A 23,644-nucleotide genomic window follows, 5' to 3' on the forward strand; every position below is an offset into this window, starting at 1 on the left:
AAAAAAAACTCTGGAAAGTTGGCGTGTTAGGAGATGTGAGGAAAATGTTGGGGAGTCCTAGACCTTCCCTGTTCAGTTCACTTACATGCATAGTACCCCAGGTGTGCTGACCAGGTGTGCTAAGTAACCAGCACCTTAAATGCACCCAGCCCTCCCTCTTGCATGGCAGTGGGGTAGAGCCTTGCTGGAGGCTGGCACCCAGGAGGCAGCCACTCAGGGATTGTTTGACAAGTCAATAAAAGCAGGTTTCAGTGGTGGAGGAGTGGGCAGTGGAGGGAGAGGGAACCAGACAGAAAGGCAAATTCCTTTATTTCATAATTTTATCTGGCATCCATTCTCTTCCACCTGCGTTGTCAAGGCTCTAAGAGGGGGTTAGTGAGGAAATGAAGACGTAAGGACCTGTCTTCTCCCTCTCTCCGCCATCGGGCAGCACTGGTGGTCTGGGGACAGTTCTGACCGGGGGAGTTGCCATGCGGGGCTGGATATGTTTCTTGGCCTCCATCCACCTTGACTGCCACTGCGGAGCGCCCAGGCGCTGGCCAGTTTCTCCTTTCCGGGGCCTGGCTTCCCAGGGTACCCAGGAATCACATGGGATTCGAACTTTCCAGCCCGTGTCCTGGGCGGACTGGAGTGCCCGGCGGGAGGGCGGGGGTGGCTCTCTCCTGGAGGTGACAGCTGGCCAAACGGATAGGAAGCATCTGCTCTCTGGCCCCTTCCTTTACCCTATGCCCTGGGACTTCCCGACCAGGTGATGCGCAGCACGCGGAGCGGAGTGGGTGCTCTGGGTCTCCCCTCCCACCACCACCACCACTGCCGCCACCACCCATTCCAAGGGTGACTGGCGCTGACGTCAGGCGGCTTTTGGCTCATGCCCTGGCCCGGGGACTTTATTTTCATAACAGCGCGCAGTGCCGTGGAACTGGAATAGGCGTGTCCTCTCCCCCTGACCCTCTCCCGCCCCTTGCTCACCCCCTCACTCCCTCCTCCCTCTGCCGCCTTTATAACTGCTCGGCACCGCGAGGGCGCGATCTCTGCCCACGGGCTCCCCCAGAACCTATAGGGGCTACAGTGCTCCCTCCGCGCGCGCGAAGCAGCGCCAAGTTCACGCGCCAAAGCCGAGGCATCGGGGTAAGTGAGGCGCACGGAGACAGAGCGCGCTGGGTTAGGTGATTGAAATCCTCGGGGGTGGGGTTTGCGGAGTAGTGGGGAGGCAGGGAGTGTTAAAAGCTGAGGATGCAAGAGGAGAGAAACCCCGGTAATGAACTGCAGCTGGCTCGGAGGGGGAAAAAAAATCCCAGGAAAGGAATTCCTGTAGTTTAACTTAACTCACATTCCCGCCCCTCCCCTCCCCCCTTGAAGTTACCAGGCTAAGAGGCAGAGAGCAAAAAGATAATCAGGATAAATAGTTTCTGCTCAGATACACTGAACAAACTGAGTAGGTGGAATCCTGGCCCGGCAGGTGACAAGTTCTGGGCTCAGTCTAGGGAAAGAGAAAAGAGGGAGGAAGAGCTTAGAGGAATGGCAGGGAACTGGCTGGGTGGGCAGGAAGGAGATGGTGACCCCTGCTAGTTTACCCAGATCCTGAGAAATGTCCATTTATTTTGTCCTTTCACAAGTGTGCCTTTCTGAATTTTGCGAAGTAGATTCTAGAAGCCACCTCTTCTCATGACATGAGCGTGGCCATCAACTCTGCAGCATTCTCCCATCTGCTGTCCCTTGAGTTACTCTGGACTCCTGGGTTGAACATCCATTTGAGTATCCAGTAACAGCCCACCTTCAGGCACCAACCAGATGGGACTCAGCAATGACCCCCCAACTGTCGGATATGGTCCCTTAAACCTCCCCGGGTGGAAGGAAGTTTTGGAAAGCCAGCGCAGGTTCAAGGAATTTGTAGGACTTTCCATTCCCGAGTTGTTTCCAGGCTGATGTTTGAACATGCCACACCTGCTGAAGGGTTTGATTGAATCAGCCAGGGCTGTGGACTCATTCCTGAAGGGAATACTTGAGTTACTTGTGGCCCCTGGGAGGGGCGAGGATGGGGGTCACAGCTCTGTCCTCTGGTCTGTGTGCTGGGACTGGGAAGGTCAACAGAGGTGTCATCTGGGAGACAGGCTCCTTGAGGTGTGGAGAGGTAGATTGGTACTTCAAGGGCACATAGGAATGAGTGGAACTCAGAACGAGCTAACATTCTGGGACGTGCCCCTTAGCCTTGAGCTAGGAAGCCTTCTCATCCCAGCTCTGCTGGCTTGTAGCTGTGAAAAGGCTGAGCTGGACCTCCTAAGGGGTTCCTCCTAAGGGGTCTTAGGGTCCTCAGCTCCCTCCCAGGGCCAGGGCCAAGAGCCCCTCTCTATCTATATACGTCTCTTTGAGCATCCTCTTTGGAGTATTCTACTCCTTAGTGAGAATTGAAGGTAACAGGGCGTGAAGAAGAATTTTGACTATGGTTTTATTCTCATTCTCATTCTGAAGGTTTGTCTTCAGGTTCATTGTTTTTTAAAAATCTACAGATTGAGCTAAGGAAATGGGCAGGAAATGACGTGTTGGTATAATAGGGCCCTTAAAAACAAAGAATGGAAGAATTATTTTGCTTGAGGAGTCTTCGAATTTTCTGAGTAGCTTGGTGTGTTAGTTTCTGCTTATATTCCTATGTTGATTGCCTTGTCAAAATATATGGTCTGTGCATTTCTTATTTTAGACTTTATTGTTATTATTATTTTTGTGGTCTAAAATATGCTGTTTTGTAAATGTTGCATGACCACTTCAATAGAAGAAATCATATAGAGAAGTTGGTAAACCAGATTCCTGGCCAAAAACATCCCACAGCCTGTTTTTGTAAATAAAGTTTTATTGGAACTCAGCCATGCTCATTTTGTCTATATATCATCTATGGCTGCTTTTCGGCTACAAACAAAAGGACTACAAAGCCTAAACTACTTACTGTTTGGCCCTTTACAGAAAATATTTGCTGATCACAGATATAGAGGATCTGAATTATATTATTAATCATAGAGATCTAATGAAATATAAAGATAGAGCATATTTTGATTAAAGTATCTATAGAATACTTTAAAAATTTACCTTATTGCTATTAATTTTTTCTATTTCATTTGCTGAGGAGTGATAAAGAAGTGTTAAAGTCTCCTGTAACTGTAATCAATTTCTTTTGATTTCTTTTTGTATTCCTGGCAGCTTTTGTGTTATGTATTTTGGTGGTATATTATTCACTGCATACAAATTTATGATGGTTATATCTTCAATGTGGAGCATTCTTAATTATTATAAAAAAGTTTTTAGGTCAGCATAATAGCTTTTTGCCTTAACTAAACTTTGTGTGATAATAATAACTCAATTCTCATTTTTCTTACCTTGAACAAGCTATTAACTTTGTACCTGATACATAATACTTGCTAAATAAACCTATCTGTTGTTGTTGCTTTTTTTGCACTTATTTTTCCTTTCCTTTCCACTTTTCTGAATCTTGTTGTTTTACGTGGGTTTCTTATAGGTATAATATGGTTTGATTTAGTCTTTTCAAAATAAAAAACTTTCCATTTACATTTATTGTAATAATAGTTGCTTGCTATTGTCATCTAATTTGGCCACATAGTCTGCTCTCTCCATCTTCTCCCACATTAGATAATCTATACTGTATTTTTAGATACACTGAGTGTATGGTAGTACCATTCTCAGGGTTTAGAAATACAGGTTTGTAAGGAGAGATAAGTTTCAGACCATAAATATATCACCTTTATATGTGGAAATAAAACACTTGAAAAAAGGTGTCTTTGAGGTGGTATACCAGAAGAGGACTTCATCATATCTACCTATTTTCTCCATGCTTTTCACAGCCTTAAATTCTGGGCATAAGAGATTTAGTAGTTTCACTCAAAATCTTAAGTCAAAAAAAGTGATTGCCTATATTTTATTTTACGTTTCAGTAATTTCTCTAAAGTTCACATGCATTGTTTAGAATAGAAGAATATGATAATACCTCCAAAAAGTAAAGAAATTGGGATGAACACTGTTCTTATTTTGGGTTGGCCGAAAAAGTTCATTCAGGCTTTTCTGTAAGATCTTATGAAAAACCCAAATGAACTTTCTGGCCAACTCAGTGCTTGTTGACTCTGCCTATGTGGGAATGATGATTTATTTTCTCCTAGTTACTACTCAGAAACTCAACTCAGTGATGTTACTCAGATGTTGTTCACACGCTGTTGCGACGATTCATCACGTTTATGTCATCAGAATCCAGATGGCTTACCTGGAAGAGGGGATCCTGGACATTTTGTTGTAGATCCTTTCCATTTACAGCTAATCTTGCACCTGGTACAGAGAAACTTCCGTGGGACTCCACCCTCATCTTAGAACTCAGCCTGGACTAAAACACATGGATTAGCAGCACATATGCAGCTCCCCAAAGCTTTCCTTTCCATTACTCACACTTACTAATGAATAACTTGCTTTGAGTTTTATTCACACTCTGCAAATCATTTGCTCAACAACCACTGTGCAGAGTACATAGTGAGGGGAATGCCAACGAATAGAAGATTTGCTCTATTTCCTTAAAAGTTTGCTATCTGATAGGTGAGTTAGCACTGATATTAATGTATACTGTATCAGGGGGCCCCAACCTCTGGCATCTAATGCCTGATCATCTGAGGTGGAACTGATGTAATAGTAATAGAAATAAAGTGTATAATAACTGTAATGAACTTGAATCATCCTGAAACCACCCCCCAACAGCACATCGGTCCATGGAAAAATTGTCTTCCGAGAAACCAGTCCCTGATGCCAAAAAGATTGTGGACCGCTGTAATATATGACATATCTATGGAAAGACTTGAGTGCTGAAAAATAGTTAATAACTACAATGAGATCACAGATTTAGAATGAGATGGGACTGATAACTAAAAAACCCTCAAGGTAGAGGTAAGTTTGGAGTCAAATTTCTAAGAAACATGGTACATGAATTGTGATTAGGGGGAGAAGGGTCCTTCAGGCAAGGAGAATAATGCATGTGGTGAGGCAAAGAGCCACTTTGTCAGAGAAGGTCTTAGATGAGCCCCAGTTCCCTTCCAGAGAGAAAATGCTCTTGGAAGTTTTTCAAAGATGTGGGGACGGGACTTAGGAAGGCTGGAAAAAGTAGGTGGGAGGACTAGTTGGAGAAAAGCCTTGAAGCTCAAATTGAGGCTGAATCTGTTTTAATAGACAAAAAGGAGATGATATGCTTTTTTATTTTTTAAGATGTTTTTGATGTGGACCATTTTTGAAGTCTTTATTGACTTTATTAAAATATTGCTTTGGTTTTGTTTCAGTTTTTTTGGCCGAGAGGCAAGTGGGATCTTAGCTTCCCAACCAGGAGTTGAACCTGCACCCCCTGCATTGGGTGGGGGAGTCCTAACCACTGTATCACTAGGGAAGCCCCCTGGCAGATCCTTTTTTTTTTTTAAACTCCTAAATCCAAAAGTCCATTTTCAGGTCTTTTCTTTGCTGTCCTTGGAGCATCTTACTCCATCAACCACTCTGGAAAGCTGCTCTTTGGCTCCTGGGAGACCAGCTGGGCTTATTTCTTGTACTAACGCAGGCAATCTCTTTTGAACAACCTCTGCTGATTCCTGCTTGGTTGAGACGGTGTTCCAGGGTTCTGTCCTCGGCCCTCTCGCTGCCATACATGCTCTCTGTATGATCTGGTATCCACAGCCTTCCAGTGCCTGCTGTGACCCCTCCGTGACCCTTCACTTGTGCTCACAGCCCAAACATCTCCTGAGCCTCAGACTCACATGTCTGAGCACAGGGAGGTCAGCACAATCCGGTGTCGTGGAGCCTGGCTTTTATTTATTTTTTGGTTGCACTGTATAGCTTGTGGGATCTCAGTTACCTAACCAGGGATTGAACCCAGGCCATGGCAGTGAAAACCCAGAATACTAACCACTAGGCAACCACGGAACTTGTAGGAGCCTGGTTTCTAAAAGTCAGTGATCTTGGGCAAGTTATTTACTGTCTCTGTACCTCTGTTTTCTGCACTGTAGAAAGGGGGCATAATCTGGCATGAACACACCCACACTACTATATATGAGTCAGAAGATAACCAACAAGGACCTACTGTATAGCACAGGGGAACTCTCCTCAGTACTCTGTGTTAACCCATATGAGAAAAGAATCTAAAAAAGAATGAATACATGTATATGTATAACTGAGTCACTTTGCTGTACACCTGAAGCTAATGCAGCACTGTATATCTAGTAGACTCCAATAAAATGAAAAGTGGGGGCATAATAACAGGGCTGTTGTGAGGATTAAATGATGCCTCCCTGACCAGGGATTGAGGAATGGAATCCGTGCCTTCTGCAGCAGGAGCTGAGTCTTAACCACTGGACCTCCAGGGAAATCCCTCCAATTCATCTTAGATTCAACAGATCTAAACTGGGCATCTCTTCCCACAAGCCTGTATTTCTAAGCTCCATTGATTCTGCCTTCCTAAGAATCTCCCACCATTCCTTGCCCATCTCTCAGGCCTCATCTCCCTGGTTTCCTCTCTAAAGCCTTTTTTTTAAAAAAAAACCCCATTAGGGAGAGTGGGGTTTCACTCTTTTCCGTGTGCCCTCAAGATTCCCCAAACACTCTACAACCCTTATTTGTGTGTCAGTATGACTCGGCTGGTCGTCCTGGGGCAGCCGCCACACTCTGGGTCTGAGGGTCCAAGTGATTTGTATACTTAACACAGCGTCTGACACAAAGTACACACTTAAGTGTTGATTGACAGGAAGATTGACCAATTGTAGAGTTGCTTACTTTGGCGACTTCTCAGATGTTGTTTAAATAGAGAAAGGCTTAAACAGACTTGTGCTTGCCAAAAGGGAAGTAGGGCTGGGGTAGGGATGAATTGGGAGTTTGGGGTTAGCAGATGCAAATTATTATATAGAGAGTGGATAAACAAGATGGTCCTATTGTGTAGCATAGGGTACTGTATTTAATATCCTGTAATAAACCATAATGGAAAAGAATATGAAAAAGAATATAAATATGCATAACTGAATCACTTTGCTGTACCCCTGAAACTAACACAAAATTGTAAATCAACTACACGTCAATGAAAAAAATAAAAATGAGAAAATAAATAGAGGCTGGAGTCAGGGAGAAAAGCTTCAGGGAGCATGATAGTGATTTAGAGATGAAACAAAAGATTAAATTCTAATTAAGACTATTCATAAAGGGATAATCTTCCTTTGTTACACTGAATATGTAAATTGATCTCTCTAAGAATCAGTCTTATCACCTACAAAATGGGCTGTAGGAATATTAAATGATAAAATAGATGTAAAACCACGTTAATGAGTGAATACACATGGAAACGTATAAACTCTCAGCATCGAGTCTGGCTCTTAAGGGGTCTCCGTATTTGATAGTAGTTGTCATTTGTATTATTCATATTTATATTGTGACTATTGTTATTACTACTGATGGACTGTGGCAATTCCAGAATAGAGAGAAAATTAAAATGTTAGAAAATTGCCAATTTGCCAGGCTGGGATGGTGTGAAGACTTGGCTTGACTTAACAAACATTTGAGTTATATTTTATCATTCCCCAGGCAGTTATCCTAAGAGGTCATTATTATCCTCTTCTTTTTATTGAAAGTGTTTTTTTTTTTTTCTGTTTTTACTGGAGTATAGTTGAGTTACAATGTTGTGTTCGTTTCAGGTGTACAGAAAAGGGAATCTGTTATATATATGCGTGCTAAGTTACTTCAGTTGTTACCCCATGGACTGTAGCCCACCAGGCTCCTCTGTCCATGGGATTCTCCAGGCAAGAATACTGGAATGGGTTGCCATTTCCTCCTCCAGGGGATCTTCCTGACCCAGGGACCATATATATATACATAGGGGCCTCCCAGGTGATCCTGACCCAGGGATTGAACCTGCATCTCTTAAGTTTCCTGCTTTGGCAGGTGAGTTCTTTACCACTAGCAACACCTGGAAAGCCCCTATATGTGCTGTGCCAAGTCGCTTCAGTTGTGTCCGACTCTTTGTGACCCTGTGGACTGTAGCCTGCCAGGCTCCTCTGTCCATGGAATTCTCCAGGCAAGAATACTGGAGTGGGTTGCCATTTCCTCCTCCAAGGGATCTTCCTAACGCAGGGATCAAACCCGAGTCTCCCACATTGCAGGTGGAGTCTTCGCCATCTGATGTCTTCTTTTTAGATGACAGAATGAGATAAATCTTATATAAGGAGGAATGTAAGATCACCTCTGGGCAAAACTCAGGGCCATGGGTAATTCCTGCTCAGATAATCTGGGGAGGGTCGCATACAGCCAGCTAGGCAACCTACTAAGTCTGGATGTAAGTAACTCCAGACACCCTCCCCACCTCTCTGGGAAGAGAGGAGTCTCAGAGGTTGGAAAGGAGCACCTGAGAGACCCTTCACATGCTGGCATTTGACCTTGCATCCCCGTCAACGCCTGTGTCGGTCAGGGCCACTCTAGGATCAGTCTTGCTCCAGTGACCCTGCGGCTCTCTCTGGCAGGCGAGTGTTTCCCTGGTGTCCTGAGCCGGTACTCAGACCCTTCAACCTCACCTCCAGCCCTGGTCTGGAGTTTGGTTAGTAGTTTGGGGCAGAGATTCTTTTAATGACAGGAGATGGGGCAGGAAGCAGGATGAGGGGATGGGAGAAAGAGACTTGGGAATTGTCTACAAAGCTGGACATGGGCTCAGAATGCCTAGTTCAGCACCTGGCTGCCTTTCATAGAGGAGAGAACGGAGGCTCCAGGAGATGGTGTCCACACAGAGAGGCAGCTGAAACCCCTCTGTCCTAAAGATTGGAGTCAGAGGCCTTGGAATAGAGCCCAGTGACTCCCTCCCTCCCTGCTTCCCTCTTGTCTTCCCCCCTGCAACCCCCGCTTTGGTTCTTTTTCTTTTCCCTTTCTCTTTCCTCCGTCTTTCGTTTTTTTAACCTTTCCGTCATGCACTGACTCATCTGAAAAGGGTTTAAGCCAGCACCAAGGACTGTGAGGGTCTTGGCTGTGGGTGTTGGTGGATTACTAGATGGGCGTGGTTGGCTCAGCTGCTGTAATAAGTGAAGGGGGTCTCACCCTTATGACTCAAGGTCCTTGCTCGTGTCTGGGGCTATGCTGAAACCTCACCATCTCCCTCCATAGTGCAGGGTTTAGTCATCAGAGAATTGGGTGGGAGCGAATGACTGGATTCCAGTAAAACCTCTGCTTAGATCTGCTTACTCAGGATCCAAGCTACCCGGAGGCCCCTGGAATCACTTAGTAGCCCAGCTGTGGCCAGACTCCTACCTCAGACCCACCTAAGGAGGATGGGTGAGAGGGAGTTAGAGCTGGGGACCAAGGCAATGGAGGCTTATGAGGAATCCCACCCCACCCCACTGTCTCAAGAGTAGCCCTGCTCCCTATCAGATTCTACTTCTATCCACATGCTCACTCATCCATCCTGGTTAGGTGCTTGCCCTTCCCTGGTGGCTCAGCTGGTAAAGAATCCACCTGCAGTGATGGAGACCCTGGTTCTATTCCTGGGTCGGGAAGATCCGCTGGAGAAGGAAACGGCTACCCACTCCAGTATTCTTGGGCTTCCCTTGTGGCTCAGCTGGTAAAGAATCCACCTGCAATGTGGTTTGAGCCTTGGGTTGGGAAGATCCCCTGGAGAAGGGAAAGGGTACCCAGTGCAGTATTCTGGCCTGGAGAATTCCATGGACCATATAGTCCCTTGGGTTAAAAAGAGTCAAACATGACTGAGCGACTTTCACCTTCACTGCGTCAGGTGAGAGGTTAGTAGTCAGGGAGAGAATTTTAACAGCTCAATACCTGCTTTAAGGAGGCTTTGAATTTAGAAGGCAAAGACTCACCAAGAGGCACTACAGGATTTTGTGATAAATGCAGACGATGTGGAGGCTCTCTGGGAATTCAGGGGATGTAACTCTCATCAGGGGGCTTCCGAGGTGGCTCAGCTGTAAAGAATCTGCCTGCTAATGCAGGAGACACAATCCCTGGGTCGGCAAGATCCCCAGGAGTAGGAAATGGCAACCCACTCCACTATTCTTGCCTGGAGAATTCTGTGGACAGAGGAGCCTGGCAGGCTACAGTCTATGGGGTTGCAGAGAGTCGGACATGACTTAGTGAGTAAACAACAACAGCGATCTCTCATCAGACTAGGGCATCCAGGGAAACATCCTGGAAGAGGGGACCTCTAAGGTGAGGGATGTCAGGGAGAACGTCCCATGCAGATGGGGCGGCAGATTTGAAGCGAGATAGTGGGGCTTGTTGGGAGGACAATGAGAAACACACATATGGGGATGATGAGGAAGGCATGGTCAGCCATGAGGCTGGAGAGGTAGGCAGGAGCTGAGGATGTACAGGCGATGGCTCGTCCCCCAGCCACAAAGACAGTGACCCTGAGAGCCTAAGCCTGGGACTCCCCTGGTGGGCCAGTGACTAAGACTCCATGCTCGAAAAGCAGGGGGCCCGGGTTCAACCCTGGTCAGGGAACTAGATCCCACATACCACACCTAAAAGATTCTGTGTGCCCCAACTAAGACCTGGCACAGCCAAATAAATAAATAAAAATAAAAGTGATTGCAAGACGTAGACAAGTGAGTTGTATACAACCATGCTTGACCCATTGTGAGAATGAGTTATGAGACCTTCCCTCCTCTTCAGAGCAGGTCCAAGAGTAAATTGTCTCTTTTTGTCCTCCTTTGGCCTTTGTAGAGCACCTGCTTTCTTGGCCGGACTCTAGGTCTCTCTGCCCACCCTTCCTTTTTTTTTTGACTGTGCTGTAAAGCTTGCAAGACTTCAGTTCCCTGACCAGGGATTGAACCTGGGCCACGGCAGTGACAGCATGGAGTCCTAACCGCTGGACCACCAGGGAAGTCCCATAGGTCTCTCTGCCCTTGACTCTGGGTACGAATGATGACTGCATGACCTCTAGTCTCATTTCTCTTTCTGCTCCAGCCCTCAGGTTCTTCTCCGAGGCTGTTGCTTTAGCTCCTGGAGGTTTCTATTCTCAAATGGTGGTACTGCTCTTTTCTTCCTCAAACCCTGCTTTCTAAAGGACGTCAGCTCCTCAGAACCCTGTCCCTTCCCCCAGCCCCCATCCTGGCGGCTCATCTGGGCCATTCCCTGCGTGACCCAGTGCCTTCTCAGTGCAGATCTGCTGTGAGTGAGTTTGTTCAGTTTTATTTCCCTCTGAGAAAATGTAAACTGCTAGGGACATTTCAGACCCATTGTACAATCGCTGTCATGTTGGGGAAAGGGTGGAGGAGGAGTGAGAGGTGAAATAGGAAGGATAGTTTCAAAAAATTAGTCACTCAGATAAAAAAAAAAAATTACCAAGAAGTTTTCATTTGAAAAGTTTTTCAAATATTCTTAATTTGAGAGAATTGAGAACCATGAACCTTAATTGGATATTTGATATGAAAGTGTCATTGTTAATTTCTAAAGTGCGATTAAGTTAAAAAGGAGTTTTCTTCTTTACAAATGTATGCTGAAGCAGCTATGTAGAGAATGATGTTTGAGATCTGGCTAAAAAACCTAGTGGGGCCTTCCCTGATGGTACAGTGGTTAAGACTCCTTGCTCCCAATGCAGGGGGCATGAGTTTGATCCTTGGTTGGGGAGTTAAGATCTCAGATGATGAGAGGTGTAGCCAAAAAAAAAATCGTTAATTGCTGAGACCTATTCAAGGGCAAGTCTTATGGCCAGGCATAGATCACAAAATGGTTTAGGTTAAAAATGTTTTCTCTTATGTTAAGAAAGTCATACCTGGTTCTCTTTCTTTGGGGACCCCCACCTTGTGTGCTCACAGTTTTGGACCCTGGTCTGTGGGTGCCAGGAGGCCCCAGTACACAAACCCTCTCTGTACAGCTGCACAGAAGTAAGGGGGGGCCGGGTGTCTCTGCTTGACCACCCCTCTGTGCAGTACCACAATGTTCCCTTAGTGGAAAACCTCATCAGTCTCTCAAGATTGAGAGTTCAGAGTAAACTGGTTCAGAGTCCTTTACAATTATCAGATAATTATGACAACAATGACTTGTCAGCCAACAGCACTGCCCTGAGGGGTGGGGAAGGAGCAGTGCCAGGGAGGGGCACAGAGGGTGAGAGAAATACCTTTCCAGCTGGCAACCGCCATTATGATTAATCTGAGAGGAGTGAGGCGGGGAGGTGCTAAGGGAGGAGAAAATGGAGCCTGGTCCCTTCCCCTGCGGATGCTGCCCTTGAGCTAGACCAGGCCCTTCCTCTTCTGCATCCTCAGCATGGACAGGGGGGCCTGTCCCTCTCCCTGTCCTGTACCACCCATATCAGACTTTGGGGGGCCTTGTATTTCAGGGGTTGCCTGTATCTGAAGCTCATTTGCCTTTCTTTGTCCCTTTGCATCTCATTTTGTACTGCCTTGCGGAGGTAGAACATAACCCATTCTTTGCTCTGTGCCCTGCATGCGGTTGGGATGACCAGGGTGTTATATCCCTGGGTTGGAGTCCAGGTGACAGACCCCTGGCCAGGGGAGTCCATGGGAAGGCTATGCAGCAGTGGCAGGTTAGATCTGTTTCTTCTACTATAGCAAGAAACATGTCTGATGTGTGTTTCCCCTTTACCAGTTGATCATCTGGAAGAATGATGGACACACAGTGGTGCTGGTTGAATGAATGGCCGGGTTACAAAGTGAAGCTTAGAGGGACTTCCCTGGGGCTCAGTGGTTAAGACTCTGTGCTTCTAATGCAGGGGACATGGGGTCCACCCCTAATCAGGGAACTAAGATCTCACATAGCACCCCTGCAACATAGCAAAAAGACTAAAAACTAAAAAATAAAAAAATAAACAGCATACAACAAAACAAAAGCTTTCTATTGTGTCATAGAAACTTAAAAACAGTCAAATAATTCAGAAAAAAAATTATAGATCTGTTGAGAAGCTATTAGGCTCCTCTGTCCATGGGGTTTTCCAGGCAAGAATACTGAAGTGAGTTGCCATTCTCTTTTCCAGGGGAATTCTCCTGACCCAGGGATTAAACCTGGGTCTCCTGCATTGCAGGCAGGGCTTGTTTTTTTTTTTTTTTTTTTTTTAACCATCTGAGCCACCAAGGAAGCCCAAAAATGAGCATTAGCTATTGGTAATATTTTCTGTTGGATCACCTCCTGTTTTCCAGGATGTTATTCCAGGATGTGTCATCCAGCATGTCCCTCCTTACGAGTAGCTAATTAAGAGTTCATTATGGGGACTTTCCTGGTGGTCCAGTGGTTAGGACTCCACACTTTCACTGCTGAGGGCATGGGTTCAACCCCTGGTTGGGGAACTAAGATCCCACATGGCCATGCAGCACGGCCAACCCTATGACAGGGAAGACTGGATCCATTTCTTCTGGCGATCAGCAGTGCCATCCTTACAAATGTTAATTAGGGAGGGAAAATAATGTGTGGCAGCAGAGCTCAGGATGAGGGCTCAGTGGCTAAGAGGGGAAGGCTGACACTCTGCAGAGAAATCTATGGTTCAGATAACTCAGATAATACCTATGATTCTCTTGTCTGAGAGAGATTCGGAGGCTTACAGATAACATCTGTGGCTGGGCCTGAGGTAGAAAAAAACTGGAGACTGTTAATATGATTCAAAGGCTTGTGGGATCTTAGTTCTCTGACCAGGGATCGAACTCGGGCCCTGCCAGTGAGAGTGCAGAGTCCTAACCACTGAACCGACAAGGAATTCACAAAGTATTAACTTTATGGTTAGATAATTCCATGTTCACCAGTTCCTAAGAAAGCACTAGTCAAAAATATCAGGAACCCTGGCAAGTTCTTTGTGACGTTATTTCTTGAGATGTGGCTCAAATACTCCATTCAAAGTTTTGGGTTTCCTGGCTTCAGGGAAAATATTAATATAGTTAAATTGCGGGGAGGGAGGTATGAGGAGTCCCTTCCCTTCATCAGCCTTTAGAATTTGCCATGAGAGGTGGAGAACAGCTAGTAGCTTGATCTAACGTTGTAAATTCAGGGGTAAAACCCTGACTGCCTGTGCTAAGTTGCTTCAGTCATGTCCAACTCTTTGCGACTCGATGGACTGTAGCCCACCAGCTTCCTCTGTCCATGAGATTCTCCAGGCAAGAATACTGGAGTAGGTTGCCATTTCTTTGAGTTTCCCTAGTAGCTCAGCTGGTAAAGAATCCACCTGCATTGCGGGACACCTGGGTTCAATCTCTGGGTTGGCAAAGGGAAAGGCTACCTCCTCCAGTATTCTGGCCTGGAGAATTCCATGGACTGTATAGTCCATGGGGTCACTAAGAGTCGGACACGACTGAGTGACTTCACTTTCACTTTTCACTTTCACGCATTAGAGAAGGAAATGGCAATCTACTCCAGTGTTTTTGCCTGGAGAATCCCAGGGATGGGGGAGCCTGGTGGGCTGCCGTCTATGGGGTTGCACAGAGTCCGACACGACTGAAGAGACTTAGCAGCAGCAGCAGCAGATATACAAAATTGTTTCTGGTCCTCTGTGCCTGAGTTTATGGGAGAGATTCACCCCCAGCCCAACTTTGCTTTCTTACAGGACCAGAATGTCCACAGTAGCCCCTGCTGGTTGCCGCTCAGACCTGGACCCCAGGTACTACAAACTCTGTGATAAGAAGGCAGCCTGGGGCATCGTCTTAGAGGCGTTGGCCGGCATGGGGGCTGTGGCCTCTGTGGCCTTCATGATCGCCCTGCTGGTCCTCATTTGCAAGGTGCAGGACTCCAATAAGCGCAAACTGCTCCCCACCCAGTTCCTCTTCCTCCTGGGTGTGCTGGGGATCTTCGGCCTCACCTTCGCCTTCATTATCACACTCGACGGCGGCACAGGGCCCACGCGGTTCTTCCTCTTTGGCGTTCTCTTCGCCCTCTGCTTCTCCTGCCTGCTGGTTCACGCCTTCAACCTGACGAAGCTGGTGCGAGGGAGGCAGCCGCTGTCCATGCTGGTGATGCTGGGCCTGGCCCTGGGCTTCAGTCTGGTGCAGGATATCATTGCCATCGAGTACGTGGTCCTCACCATGAACAGGACCAATGTCAACATCTTCTCTGAGCTTTCTCCCCCACGGCGCAACGAGGACTTCGTCATGCTGCTCATCTACGTCCTCTTCCTCATGGCGCTGACCTTCCTCACAGCCTCTTTCAGCTTCCAGGGATCCTTTACTGCCTGGAAGAGACACGGGGCCCATATCTACCTCACCACGATCCTCTCCATTGCCATCTGGGTGGCGTGGATCACCCTGCTATTGGTCCCTACCCTCGGCCCCCAGTGGGACGACACCATCCTCAGTTCAGCCTTGGTGGCCAATGGCTGGGTTTTCCTGTTGGCTTACATTGCACCTGAGTTTCAGCTGCTCACGAGGCAACAGAACCCCATGGATTACCCTGTGGAGGACGCTTTCTGTCAGCCTCAGTTCATGAAGCAGAGCTATGGCGTGGTGAACAGAGCTTACTCTCAAGAGGGGATCATTCAAGGTACAGAACCTGGTTGGGTGCAGAATCCTTTGTGGGAAAAATGGGTAAAATAAAATAAAATCATAAGATATTATTACTGAAAAAAAAAAGATATTATTACTGTAGGGAACATGCAGGACATGATCCTGATAAAACACAAGTTCTCCAAAACTCAGGTCTTGCTTAAAATCATCCAGCTGGTTAGAGACAAATAGAACTAGCAGCTGGCCTCAGGAGTCATTAGTATTTTTTTCTGTTTCTGATGTAGGTCATTTTTAGCTTTCCCTGGTGGCTCAGTGGTAAAGAATCTGCCTGCAGTGCAGGAAATGTGGGTTCAGCCCCTAGGTCAGGAAGATCCCCTGGAGAAGGAAATGGCAACCCACTCCAGTATTCTTGCCTGGGAAATCCCATGGACAGAGGAGCCTGGTGGGCTACAGTCCCTGAGGTCACAAAGATTGAGGTACAACTGAGCACACAGGCACAGACCATTTTTACAATCTTTACTGAATTTATTACAATATTGCTTTTGCTTTATGCTTTGGCTTTTTGCCCGCGAGGCATGTGGGATCTTAGCTCACCAACCAGGGATTGAACCCGTGCACCCCCTGCATTGGAAGGCGAAGTCTTAACTATGGACCACCAGGAAGTCCCTATCTAGTACTTTCTATCCAATACCATGTAAGTTTCTCTGAATCAAAACAAGATGGAGCAAAGGAATGGACAAGGAGTGTTTAGAGAAATTCCCAGAGACAAGTGGGTGAGATGATGGTGTCCTTTATAAAAGACAACTGGGCAACTTTTGTAGAAATGTGGAGACTTTGTGGATTTTAAAAAATACTTATTTATTTAATTTTTGGCTGTGCTGGGTCTTCATTACTGCGAGGGCATTTTCTCTAGTTTTGGCCAGTGGTGGCTACTCTCCAGTTGAGTGCAAGGCCTTCTCATTGCAGGGGCTTGTTTTGCACCAGAGAACGGGCTCTAGGGCACTTGGGCTTCAGGAGTTGCAACACGGGGACTCAGCAGTCGTGGCTTCCAGGCTCCCATGCGCGTTGACTCAATAGTTGTGGCACACGGGCTTAGTTGCTCCCAGGCATATGGGATCTTCCCAGATCAGGGGTGGAACCCACATCTCCTGCATTGGCAGGCAGATTCTTTAACACTGAGCCACCAGGGAAGCCCCTGCTTTTGTAGATTTGAGTGCACAAAGCCCAGCCATGCAGTGACCACAGAGCACAAAGCGGGGAGAAAACTCTTTTATCATAAACCAGCAGGAATCTCCATAAAGTTACTGAGGATTTTGATGTAGCCTGAACAGCTACATTTTCTTGTCCATCTCTGGCCTGCAGGAGGGAATTTCGCTCTTGTCTGGAATGGTGAGCAGCCAGACTACACTAATAGCCAGGAATGCCTTTACTCATATGCCTCTGTGGAGAAGGCAATGGCAACCTATTCCAGTACTCTTGCCTGGAGAATCCCATGGATGGAGGGGTCTGGTGGGCTGTAGTCCATGGGGTCGCTAGGAGTCGGATACGACTGAGCGACTTCACTTTCACTTTTCAGTTTCATGCATTGGAGAAGGAAATGGCAACCCACTCCAGTGTTCTTGCCTGGAGAATCCCAGGGACAGGGGAGCCTGGTGGGCTGCAATCTATGGGGTCACACAGAGTCGGACACGACTGAAGTGACGCAGCAGCATATGCCTCTGTGCATTGGTCTCTTGAGTTTATATTGGTCTCTGGGCCTAATCAGGGAAGGGGTGGGGGTTGGGAATAGGAGGGAGGGTCCTCCAAGGCCAGGTTCATAGCTCCAGCTAGTGACTTTCTCTGCCCTTGGAGCCTATGGTACACAACCTGCTGGTATTATCTCTGTAGTCCTGGTCCCTCTCCTGTGCCCCGGGAAGTCTGAAAGGAGGGGGAGAGCCGGGGGCAGGGCAGAGGGAATATTTCCCACCGATCTCCTCCTGTCCATTCCCGATGCTTCAGTCTATCACCTTATGCCTGAATCCATGTTATGGGTCCTTAACTGGCCTTCCTTCCTTTAATCCTTTCCCTTCACTCCATGGACCACTGTCAGCTCCCTCTCCCTAAAATACTCTTCTGCCCACCCCCTTTCCGGCCTCTATGCCTCACTGGCTCCCCAGTGTCCACTGCTTTTACCAAATCCTTGGTGGGCTTCTCAGGAGGCTCAGTGGTAAAGGATCTGCCTGGCAATGCAGGAGACATAAGAGATGTGGGTTCGAGGAGCATGGCGGGCTACAGTCCCCAGGGTCACAAAGAGTCGGACATGACTGAGCGACTGAGCACACAGTGCCGGTGAGGCTGTTCACAGCCGGAACCCCGCAGTCCCCAGATCTGTGCTCTCAGCTCAAACAAACCAAGTGCCCTGCACTTTCCTGTCTGCCTGTCTGGGCTTGAAGAGTGTCTGTCCCTCTTTATTCTCTTTACTCAAAGAGGACATGTCCCTCCTTATTCTCTCCCTTTTCCAGCGTCCCTATTCCCCAGTCTCGCTCTGTCTTTTCTCCACCCATCTAGCTCTAGACCTTTGAGATGCTGTTATCAGAGTCTGTCTCATCTTGGAGTTATTTGCGTAGCTGTCAGATATTCCGGACTCTCCAGCGTCAGTCTTAGGGCAGGAATCATTCTGATTAATCCTATTTTCCAGAATATCTCACATACTTAGGTATTTGTTGAGTAAATTGAAGACGTAAATTTGGTGGGAAATAAATGGATTGCTTTAAATTGCATTGTATTTATGTATTTCTCTGCCCTGTGAAGAGTTGGACATGACTGAGCATGCACTCAAGCATGCATGGGCAGCTTGGGAGATCTTAGTTCCCCAACCATGGGTCGAACATGGGCCACAGCAGTGAAAGTGTGGAGCCCTAACCACTGGACTGGAAGGGAATTCTTTAAATACTTTCTGTGATGAATGTGTGTGTTTACTGGTCTGTTCCTGAGTTTAAATCCCTCTGATGTCGGACTTCCCTGGTCCTCCAGTGGTTGACCTTCACTGTAGGCGGCACAGGTTCAATCCCTGGTTGGATCCTCTATGCCACTTGTCCATGAAAAAAAAAAAAATCCCTCTGATTTCTCCCAAATAATGGAAAATGATTGCTCATAGACTCTATCCCTTCACAAAGAAAATCATGGAATTTCCACCCTTCCTTGTTGGGCAGATAAAGAAGTGGGTAAATCCTCAGTAAGATTCCCTCTAGATATACCTCTGGTCAGATCTGTGTCTGAAAACTCTAGCTTCAAATGTGCTTTTGAAGTGGCCCAGGACAAAGAGCCTCTGGAGGGTTTTTTTTTTAATTAATTTATTTTTAAATTGAAGGATAATTGCTTTACAGAATTTTGTTGTTTTTGGTCAAACATCAACATGAATCAGCCATGGGTGTGCATATGTCCCCCTGGAGGGTGTTTCGGAAGGCATTTCCCTAGTGATTGTACGTGGCTAGTTGTTCATTTATTCAACCAATTTTGGGCTGACTCTGTGCCTGGTCCTAGGCTTGAGGACAGTTTCCTCTGGCACAACACTGACCATTGAGGACTTCCTTGGTGGTCTGATGGTTAAGACCCCCAATGCAGGGGGCCCAGGTTCAATCCCTCAGCAGGGAACTAAGATCCCAGGTACTGCAACTAAGACCTGGTGGAGCCAAATGAATAAATCAATATTAAAAGAATTAAAAAGAGAGTAAGAGAGCTCTTTAAAAACAGACAAGCAACAAAACAAAACAAAACCCCTGATCGTCTCCCAGGGAGACAGAGAATTAAACGGATATGCCTCATGGTTTATACATGACTCACCTGGGGTGAGCACAGATTGGGGCACAAAGGAGGGGACCCTGACGTTTACCCACTCCTGTCTGTCTGTTTCAGGTACTGAAGAGACGGGGAGCACGCTCTATGCGCCGTACTCCACGCATTTCCAGCTACAGGTAAAGCAGCCCTTTCCCCTTTCTCGTCGGCAGTGTTAGCACCCCAGGAGCATCTGTCCTTAGGGAATAGATGATATTGCCACTCTGATGGCCTCTGGATGTCACCTAGAAAGGATGACGGGTCTACTTTTCCTGTAATCAGCCTCATGAGGTTAGGACAGGAGACCCGAGCACAGAGCAGGGGAGGGCTGAGAAGAAAGGGGAGGAGTGTTAGAATCCTGCCCGGGTTGGAGCAAGAGGTGATGTGGAAATGGCCGGGAAGTGCTGTGAGTTGAACAAGATGAAATGCTTCCTTTTCAGAATCGGGATTCCCCAAAGGATTTCTCCATTCCTCGGGTCCAGACTCGGGTTAGCCCTTACAGTGACTACGAAGGAAGGAAAGATGTCAGTTAACATGACCCAATGGGTGAGATGAACGCAGCACATCAGCAGAACCAGCAGGGAGTCCGCGAGATGAAGGCTGAGTCCTGGTCTTCCCAGGAGCATCACAGGAAGACCTCTCCTCCCACATCCTCTGTCCTGGGATTGATGGGGCTGCAGGGACCACAGTTCTCAGCAGCATTGTGGTTGTTCCTTGGTCCCATCCCAAGGTTACTTCTCTCGAGTGGGAGTCTCGGGCAACGCAGGGCAACTCTTACCATCCCTGCCATTTTACATGTGACTGAGGCTCTGGTCATCTGACCCACACGCTGACCTGTTCAGCCTCCAAAGCCAACTCTTCTGACTCTGGGCTGGCTTTGTGCCAATCGCTTGGCTCAGAGCAGAGTTGCACATCTGAGCAAAACAAGCAAAGGTCCATCTCTCAGCCCACTCTACCCACATCTACACTGGAAGCCAACTTACCGGTACCTCCCTTCTTGCCCGGCTGGGACAGGCTTAAAAGTCACCTGAAATTTTCGCACCTCTGTGATGCCGCCTAACCAGGGTCCCCAGCGCCAGCTCTCCCAGACGTGCTATTGGTCCTCAGACTTACCTCCCTGCTGTGCCTCACCAGGGGCCATCCCTCCAGACTGCACCGGGGTGTACAAGCCCGAATTCTCTTTGCCAGGAGACTGTGTGCTGTTTTGCTCTGAGTTCCCATCCCCTTGCTCCCCAGCCTCTGTAAATAGACGTACCCTGTGTTCACCCTCTGCATTCTGGAAGTGGGTATTGTCCACACACGGGCAGGGGGTTGTTTCTTGTAAAATAAGTTATTCACCATTCTTCCCTCCAGATGCAATAAAAGTGTGGCCACAGCCATGTGAGCGGTAGGCGCCTGACAGTTGTCTTTATGTGGGAGCTGAAGTTCAAAGTTCGGTCCCACTGGGTGTGGACTTGAACTTTCTCCACGTGTCTCTCCTCCTCCTTGTGTCTACAAGTGTGTGTTGCCCAGTTTTAGGGGTGAGTGACAAAGGTGAGGGGGGAGCTGGGAAGGGTCAAGAATCTGAGGTTTTGCTCCAAGTAAACAGAGGAGTGGCAACTTCAGAATGGAGTTTGTCAGCCAGGGTCAGACCAGGAGGAGACCTCAAAGCCAGTGTCACATTTCATCTGAGGTTTAATTGTAGGAGGGGTTAAGTCCAGATCTCTAATTTAATAGAATTAGTTCATAATCTGTCTCGGAAAAGACAGGCTACCTAACAATTATCATTTGCTTAATCCCAGAAACAGCTTTGTTGGGTAGGGCAGTATAAAATTGCTTTTGGGTAAAGAAGAAGAAAGAAAAACTGAATGACATTTATAAGATTGATGGCTGAGTTAAGGATTTACCACCCAAGAGCCTGGTGCTCTGCTTCTCATCACAAAGAAAACCCCTTGTGGGGAGAGGTGTGGTGAGGTTGGAGGGAATTAACGACGTGCTGAATTAGGGAGATGGGTGGTTCCCAGAGATTTAGCTGATCGCTTCTCACATGACTTTGCGCTAACGTCAGCCTAGTTTTGTATTGGAAAGGGGGGTTACAGGGACTTCTCTGGCGTTCCCCTGTGGCTCAGCTGGTAAAGAATCCTCCTGCAGTGTGGAAGACCTGGGTTCAATCCCTGGATTGGGAAGATGCCCCAGAGAAGGGAAAGGCTACCCATGCCAGTATTCTGACCAGGAGAATTCCATGCACATTATAGTCCGTGGGGTCTCAAAGAGTCGGACGTGACTGAGTGACTTTCACTTCACTCTGGCAGTCCAGTGGTTAGGACTCCACACTTACCACTTGCCCCACAGTATGGCCAAATATATATTAATATATATATGGAATATATATAATGTGTGTGTGTGTGTGTTAGTTGCTTAGTCGTGTCCAACTCTTTGTGACTCCAGGGACTGTAGCCTGCCAGGCTCCTCTGTCCATGGGATTTCCCAGGCAAGAATACTGGAATGGGTTGCTATTTCCTTCTCCTGATCTTCCTGACCCAGGGATTGAACCCGCATCTCTTATGTCTCCTGCATTGGCAGGCAGATTCTTTACCACTAGCGCCAGCTTCAATATACATACACACACATATATATATAATATATATATATACATGTAGGGCTTCCCTGGTGGCTCAGTTGATAAAGATCTGCCTGCAGTGCAGGAGACCTGGGTTCAATCCCTGGATCGGAAAGATCCCCTGGAGAAGGGAATGGCTGCCAACTTCACTATTTTTGCCTGGAGAATCCCACGGACAGAGGAGCCTGGCGGGCTACTGCTCCCACTTGCCTCACTGCTGCTGCTGCTAAGTCACTTCAGTCGTGTCCGACTCTGTGCGACCCCATGGACGGAACCCACCAGGCTCCCCCGTCCCTGGGATTCTCCAGGCAAGAACACTGGAGTGGGTTGCCATTTCCTTCTCCAATGCATGAAAGTGAAAAGGGAAAATAAAGTCACTCAGTTGTGTCCAACTCCTATCGACCCCATGGACTGCAGCCCACCAGGATCCTCCGTCCATGGGGTTTTCCAGGCAAGAGTACTGGAGTGGGGTGCCATTGCCTTCTCCACTTGCCTCACAGTGTGGCCAAATATATATTAATATATATATATAATATACATATGTATATATATGTAATATCTATCTATCTATAAAATACTCTACCCCAAAACAGCAGAATACACATTCTTCTTAAGTATGCGTAGACCATTCTCTGGGATGGATCACATCTTACGCCACAAAACTAGTATTAACAAATTTTAGAAAATTGAAATCATAACAGGTGTTTTTTCTGATCATAATAGGATGAAATAGCCAACCTCCCCACCCAAAGGAAAACAAAAGAAAAAGGGGAATTACAAATGATGATTTGGACCCTTCTAGATTATTCTAGTCTTCCCAAAGAGGCCATAACCCAGCGAGGTTTGTTGTGAGGAGAAAACAATATAATTTCATGTATATTATCTGTCACAGTGTGGGTACTCAAGAAATATATGTATTTCCTTCCCTCTTTTCAAAAATTTTTACTTATTTAGCTTTTTTCCTTTTTGGCTGTACTTTGAGGCATGTGGGACTTCCCTGACCAGGGTTGGAATCTGTGGCCCCTGCAGTGGGAGCTCAGAGTCTTAACCACTGGACACCAGGGAAGTCCTCCTCCACTCTTTTCTTTTCTTCTGTGTTTGTGGGCTGTAACCAAGCAAAGGGAGCTGAGTGAGGGCGAAGCCACCAAACACTCTGGATTTGCTTTCTTTTTAAGGAAAAAATGTGCCAGGCCTATGTAGCCCCTCAGGGGTCATCCTTAAGTCAATCTCTTCAGAAACAAGAGGGCATGAATATGGCCCTTGTCGCTAGAGACTGCTTTCACTTCCAAGGGGTAGTTTGGACCAGTAGACCATCCTGTCTCTGAGTTCTTTTTCTTGCGGGTAGTGGAAGAATGTTCCCCATTCAGGCAGCAATTGTTGCCGCCCCCACCCTCCCTTCCAGAGGCTAATCTGACTTCAGGTCTCTGTGTTCTGCACATAATTAAACTCTTTTATTAATAGGGACACCCCAGGGACTGGAGGTTTGGACATCTGAGAATCAGTGTGTGACTGGAGAAGAGGGTTTCAGAGCCCTTCCTCTGGGTTTCCATCGCCACCCGGGCTGAAATAGAATGGGCAAATTGAGCCCAGCCTGGTCCTTAAATGATGCCAATGGATTGATGGCTGGGACCCAAGACGGCATCTCCTTGGAACTAAACGGGTGATAATGAAATGAAGCTCAGCCACCTTCTCCTCATCTATCACTGTCAGATGAAAAACAGACCGAGTCTCATCTCCGCCTCTCCCTTCAGGCTGAAGCTGTCCACAGCCGCCATACCCTCTGCTCCCACTG

The 23,644-nt window shown here is 47.1% G+C and overlaps 1 protein-coding gene across 1 annotated transcript; it reads left to right on the forward strand.

Annotated features, from left to right (window-relative positions):
• Positions 1 to 975: 975 nt before the first annotated feature.
• GPRC5A (G protein-coupled receptor class C group 5 member A) lies at positions 976 to 20,632 on the forward strand. Its single transcript, XM_006075667.4, has 4 exons — positions 976 to 1,128; positions 14,549 to 15,477; positions 19,335 to 19,393; positions 19,694 to 20,632. Exons 2-4 carry the CDS (start codon positions 14,556 to 14,558, stop codon positions 19,784 to 19,786), a joined length of 1,074 nt encoding a protein of 357 aa, XP_006075729.3. The 5' UTR covers positions 976 to 1,128; positions 14,549 to 14,555; the 3' UTR covers positions 19,787 to 20,632.
• The last annotated feature ends 3,012 nt before the right edge of the window (positions 20,633 to 23,644 follow it).

The sequence above is a fragment of the Bubalus bubalis genome, chromosome 4, assembly GCF_019923935.1.
Source record: "Bubalus bubalis isolate 160015118507 breed Murrah chromosome 4, NDDB_SH_1, whole genome shotgun sequence".
Classification (NCBI taxonomy): domain Eukaryota; kingdom Metazoa; phylum Chordata; class Mammalia; order Artiodactyla; family Bovidae; genus Bubalus; species Bubalus bubalis.